Genomic DNA, 5,198 nt, shown 5'->3' on the forward strand with positions numbered 1-5,198 from the left:
ATATGCTGGGTAAAACTCATGTTGTCGTAGCCAGGGATGATTCAACGCCTCTCTAGCTGATGGCCGTTTAGAAGGATCCTTCTGTAACAGTAGGCCAACCAACCTAATTCGAGAGAGGTAACTCCATATCAACGGATTATTGTGGTACATACTCAGCCGCAGGTTTACTTGGGATCTTAGTCAAATCAGGTTCCATAGTCTTAACCCTATGGAATAGCTCCCTCTCATCACTTAAACTCTTAGGTGTCCAAAAGGGATGTTGACCTACTTATCATCATTATTACCATACCTCTTCATGTATACCCCTTTACCCTCCCTTTACCAGTAAGCATAATATACATGATTATCCCAACAGACCATGAGTCGCACTTCTCATCATAATAGGTGTTATCTGATATAACTTCTGGTGCCATGTAGAGGGCAGTACCTGAGGAAGACACAAGAGGAAGACAAGACGAATAGGGGCCGGTATGCCAATGGTCTATAGCATTCAAGCATCTATTTGGTGAATAGGGGCCGGTATGCCAATGGTCCATAGCATTGATGCATCTATTTGGTGAGTAGGGGACGGTATGCCAATGGTCCATAGCATTCATGCATCCATTTGGTGAATAGGGGCCGGTATGCCAATGGTCCATAGCATTCATGCATCTATTTGGTGAATAGGGGTCGGTATGCCAATATTCCATAGCATTCGTGCGTCTATTTGGTAAATAGGGGCCGGTATGCCAATGGTCCATAGCATTCATGCATCTATTTGGTGAATAGGGGCCGGTATGCCAATGGTCCATAGCATTCATGCATCTATTTGGTGAATAGGGGTCGGTATGCAAACCTTCTAGACGCCAAAATTTGCTACGTTGAAATGTTCTGTCGCGCAATGGAAATTCTTACGTCTATTGTAGACTTCTGAGTAACAAGCCCGATACCATAAATTGCTTGACGTGAACTACAAGTAGTCTACAACACACTGAATTATGCTCACTACCTAGAACGTCCTTCAACCAGGGCTTATCGTGGTACATAGGCTTCAAGCCAGCAAGACCAAAGTCGATCAACTTTACACAGGAGCGCATGTCCTTATTTTTAAACAGGCAGTTTTCCAACTTCAAATCTCTATGGACCTACAAGAAGGGAAATCCAACCCATAGTTGAGTAGATTTTTCGAAGATGAAGCTTTGGTGACATGGAACTAGATCATGACCGATATGATATAAAGGATAGCAGATACGATTAATAGTTGAATTGAAGGTTTTCACGAATTCAATAGAATAAATGTCACAACAAAGTCATCATGGTAAGAGCTACCTAACGCGATAGTCAGCAACCTCTCTACAAGTCTTGTCATACTCTACTTTAGATTTTTATGAACGAATACCTCCGACCCCATATTACTATCCCAGCTTGATGCAGATAGGCCACTCCAAGGAAGATCTGGCGGATTATGGATCCTATAAGATGATCTGACGCCGTTTCCAGCGCCCGAGTCGACCAAGCCAGTCGTGGATGAGAAGAATTTTATGCTTACCCGAATAAAGCTCCTCCCTCTTGTCAATGACGTCGAACAATTCGCCGCCCTCGCACAACTCCATTATGACGTACAGATTATTATCCGATTCATACCACGAGAGCATCCTGAAGCAAGCTGAATGCTTCGCTCCGCTGAGTTCCGAAGTCGTGATCAACTTCAATCGGGTAAATTCCCCTTCACGGATCACAAACATCTATTTTCTGGGGAGGATTTATGAACGAAATCCAACGCTTCCACGTTCTCCCAGAACAAGCTAGTAACAACGGAAGGGAAAAGAAAATGAGAATAGACACAGAAGAGTTATAAATCGTTCAGGTTTATAGACAAATATCAGTTTATGCGCTTCTAGGTTACCGTAATATACTACCTTATGATGTTCGGATGATCCAAGCTGATAAGAACCTGCAACTCCCTCTCCAACAATTCCAAATCCTCGACTCTTTTCTTCGATATTATTTTACACGCCCTTCTAGCCCCTGTAGAGCGTTCATGAACCTCATACCTAAGTTACCGAAGTAACTTCACAGGGATACGGTATCAACTTTATGTAACTGCTGCCCCAATCGGTACCACTAGCTCGAACAGTAAACGTATATGTCTTTGCGATTACATTAATTTACCACTTCCCCACGACCCATTACTACACCGAAGCGTATCCTCCCTTCCCCAGACGGATGCCCGTCCATTTATACCTAGAGCATAAGAGATACTAAGAGTCTAACACTCCTTGGCATACTTAGACGTAACCTTTCTAGTTGGGTCGAGCTTGAGTCTAAGGCTAATGATATCGGTATGGTCCAAGCCCGCATCCACAGCTCCCGATGGTGATCGCATTCCTCCGAGACTGTTGCCATACATCCCGGGATTGATAAAGCTTGTCCGATCACTTCGTTGCCGTTGGATTTCGTATACCTGTGGAGAACAACTTCATTTTCGCAAGGCAGGAATTTTTTGTTCAGACTTTCCCCTCAAGTGGATTGCACGAATGTGACTGTACTACGTGGTCGTATGGTGCTCAATACGGTAAAAGCCCCTACTGCGGATCGTATCAGTTCAACACCTTGTTTAGATCAATCATATAAACCCTCTGATCTATTGCTCATCAGTATACCTCCCAGGGACCTCACAGCACTACCTGATCCCTCACCCTATCTGTGATGGAATGCTCTAATCGTGGTGGAGGCGGTGCGTCGAGTAAACCCTCCCCTACCAGGCCCTAACAATGATAACACCTCTTCAACCAAGGGTCCCGACTATAGGGGAACAATGTCTTCCTTTATTCGAGCATAGGTTCATACTTAAACACCCAATCATAATCCCACATCAATACCCTCTCCCATTCTACCAATTTCTCATGTTGAGCAACAAGCCGACGATCCCGTCGATTCAATACATCCTTCCCTGCAGGGTCCACTCCAAAACACCATCGAACAGCAGCCCCTAAGTACTTGAACGCTACTTCAACATTACTCATGTTAATAGTACCGAGGCAAGCACAACAGTCCGCTTGAGGGGGCGGCATTCGATAAGTTGATGATGACGGCTCTTCACGTCTGACAAAACGAAGAGTGGAGGGATCGAGCCAGAGACCTACGCCGTGTACGACGGGCTGTTTGTCGGCGACGTTAAACTGAACCGTGAATATTGCCGCGCCGATGCTACGTCGAACCTCCCTCGCGATCCACTTCCCCTCTTCCCCGATTTCCCACCATCACCACTGAACTCCATCGATACATTCCGCAGTATGAAGATTTCTCACCCGAGTATCTTTGCATCATTATCGTGGTGGGCTATCAATGTAGAGAAGGATAAATCATCCTCAGGAAGTTTCCCTTCAGGTATCGTTGGTGGAATGGTATCATTCTCCCGTCTACGTCGATTCCACAATCGCGAAGAACCATCATTACTCGTAACCATCACAGAACTGACTCATAATCATCCATGCTCACTCCGAAATGGCGCTTACCTAGGAGTTCAATTATCATCTGCAACGCATTAGTTTCTTAAACGGGGCGCGCGCTTTCCTTACGAAAAAGACACTATGGAATATGATTAGGAAATCATTGATTTCAAATCAATCAGAATAATGTATTGGGATTATCAGCATTTTAGATTTGGAGAGGTTCGAATCGTGCATTTATAGGACATGCAGTGGATCAGAAGTTCAGTTTCTGGCTCTAGAGTATGGTCATTCAAAATGAGGTTATAGAATACCCCCCCATAAATAGGTTTGTTGAACGACAGTGTGAGCGACTCCTCATTCAGTTGCCTGCTGCTGTCAACTGATGCTCATCACAAGTAAGTGGCCCTAGTGGTGAGACTGTCTTTAGATGTATATCACAGCCTGCATCAACATCAGGCTTTGTAAAAGGTCATGCATTAACATCACTGTTCTGACCTATTCTACCAATTATCTATCCTGCCAGCCTCCCCCCCCATGGTATCGACTCTAGAGTATTCTCTTCTATCGTCATCTCTTCACCACAGATAAGGCGTTTCTAATATTTTCAATGATCAATAACTGACCTTGTTTGAACCATCCGAATAGCTCTGAATTTACTTTGTAAATGGGTTGATAGTGATAGAGTAGGCATACTACTCCATAGCTAGCTTCGTGAGACCACATTCTTCTTCGACACTTATTCGGCTTGTATATTGTGTAAGAAGACTGTGATGCCACAGACTGTTTTAGAGTAGTAGCTTATCGAAGTAGTAGTAGCAAGTGTGAGTGTATCATTGTGTTACAGCCTTCAAATCTCTGTTCTTGTCGATTACTCAACTCCATCTGATATGCTCGGCTGTGATACTCTGAAATGCATTATTATTGATCACTATGCTGAGCCTAGGGCTATGAGCCAATTCGAGACGTGTCTACAACGGAGGCACTTGAGAGCATCACCAGCTTGACACTCCTCTCAGTTGATGGTGTTCCCTGTCGTTATGTATGGTTTCTTGGAAGTTGATATTACTTATTAGTGTCAATATGAAGAGAGTATGTCGACTTTTCGGATGAGTTGGCGTTTGTTTCACTTCTGTCTGTCTTATCATCACTCTCAGCCTGACATGCTTGTGGACGAGGAGGATCCCTTAGTTATAGCTTCTGAAGATACCGCAGCAGTTGGCAACTCCCCTTTGGGTACTAGGCGCACAACGCTCTCCCCTTCCACCACACAGCAGGTAGGATATCACTCAGGCACTCTATTATGGAAGTGCTTCCTTTCAGGCGGATAGTAAATATAATGTGTCGCCGTGTAGCGACTTATATACGATGGAATCATGTGTGGGTCCTTATACAAGGCATGCTACCGAGACAACTAAAGGTGAGTGTATGTACCTCAGCCATGATGGAGTCCATACGTTGGATGGTAGATCACGTAATCAGTGATCCGTAATACTAAATTTGTCGATACCTATGTTGGATATATCATCTCAAGTGACAGGTTGAATGTGTTTTCTTGTGTCACTAGGAGATGGTGGAAGTCCAAGGACGATTACCCAACATCGTGTAGTGGGTGAGGGGGGACCTTCAGAGCGAGGCAAGGAGGTTGTATCGTCGCCCGCTGAACCCAGTGTCGTCAATAGTGATCAGGAAAAGACGCGCATTCTTAATGAGGAGGTAGCATGGGAGCGATATTGTTTCCGATATTGGTTTATTCCCTCAGAATTC

The 5,198-nt window shown here is 44.5% G+C and overlaps 2 protein-coding genes across 2 annotated transcripts in view; one reads left to right on the forward strand and one right to left on the reverse strand.

Annotated features, from left to right (window-relative positions):
- Window positions 1–3,340, reverse strand: part of Pmar_PMAR002423 (calcium-dependent protein kinase, putative) — a gene marked incomplete at its 3' end in the record, with an annotated part of 3,463 nt that extends 123 nt beyond the window's left edge. The window contains exons 1-14 of the mRNA XM_002780672.1: window positions 3,291–3,340; window positions 3,135–3,248; window positions 3,017–3,084; window positions 2,877–2,971; window positions 2,667–2,747; window positions 2,268–2,443; window positions 2,176–2,223; window positions 1,899–2,033; window positions 1,529–1,635; window positions 1,396–1,463; window positions 989–1,124; window positions 323–427; window positions 153–264; window positions 1–103 (exon numbers count right to left, since the gene is read on the reverse strand). Of these exons, the coding sequence (XP_002780718.1) occupies window positions 1–103; window positions 153–264; window positions 323–427; window positions 989–1,124; window positions 1,396–1,463; window positions 1,529–1,635; window positions 1,899–2,033; window positions 2,176–2,223; window positions 2,268–2,443; window positions 2,667–2,747; window positions 2,877–2,971; window positions 3,017–3,053 (1,203 nt within the window). The 5' untranslated portion in view covers window positions 3,054–3,084; window positions 3,135–3,248; window positions 3,291–3,340. The remainder of the gene's footprint in view (window positions 104–152; window positions 265–322; window positions 428–988; window positions 1,125–1,395; window positions 1,464–1,528; window positions 1,636–1,898; window positions 2,034–2,175; window positions 2,224–2,267; window positions 2,444–2,666; window positions 2,748–2,876; window positions 2,972–3,016; window positions 3,085–3,134; window positions 3,249–3,290) is intronic.
- Window positions 3,341–4,594: 1,254 nt separating this feature from the next.
- Window positions 4,595–5,198, forward strand: part of Pmar_PMAR002424 (hypothetical protein) — a gene marked incomplete at both ends in the record, with an annotated part of 731 nt that continues 127 nt past the window's right edge. Inside the window, 4 exons of the mRNA XM_002780673.1 lie at window positions 4,595–4,708; window positions 4,755–4,851; window positions 4,999–5,147; window positions 5,194–5,198. The exon at window positions 5,194–5,198 is cut by the window's right edge and continues 4 nt beyond it. Of these exons, the coding sequence (XP_002780719.1) occupies window positions 4,595–4,708; window positions 4,755–4,851; window positions 4,999–5,147; window positions 5,194–5,198 (365 nt within the window). The remainder of the gene's footprint in view (window positions 4,709–4,754; window positions 4,852–4,998; window positions 5,148–5,193) is intronic.

Source organism: Perkinsus marinus (genome assembly GCF_000006405.1).
Source record: "Perkinsus marinus ATCC 50983 genomic scaffold scf_1104296944200, whole genome shotgun sequence".
NCBI lineage: Eukaryota > Perkinsozoa > Perkinsida > Perkinsidae > Perkinsus > Perkinsus marinus.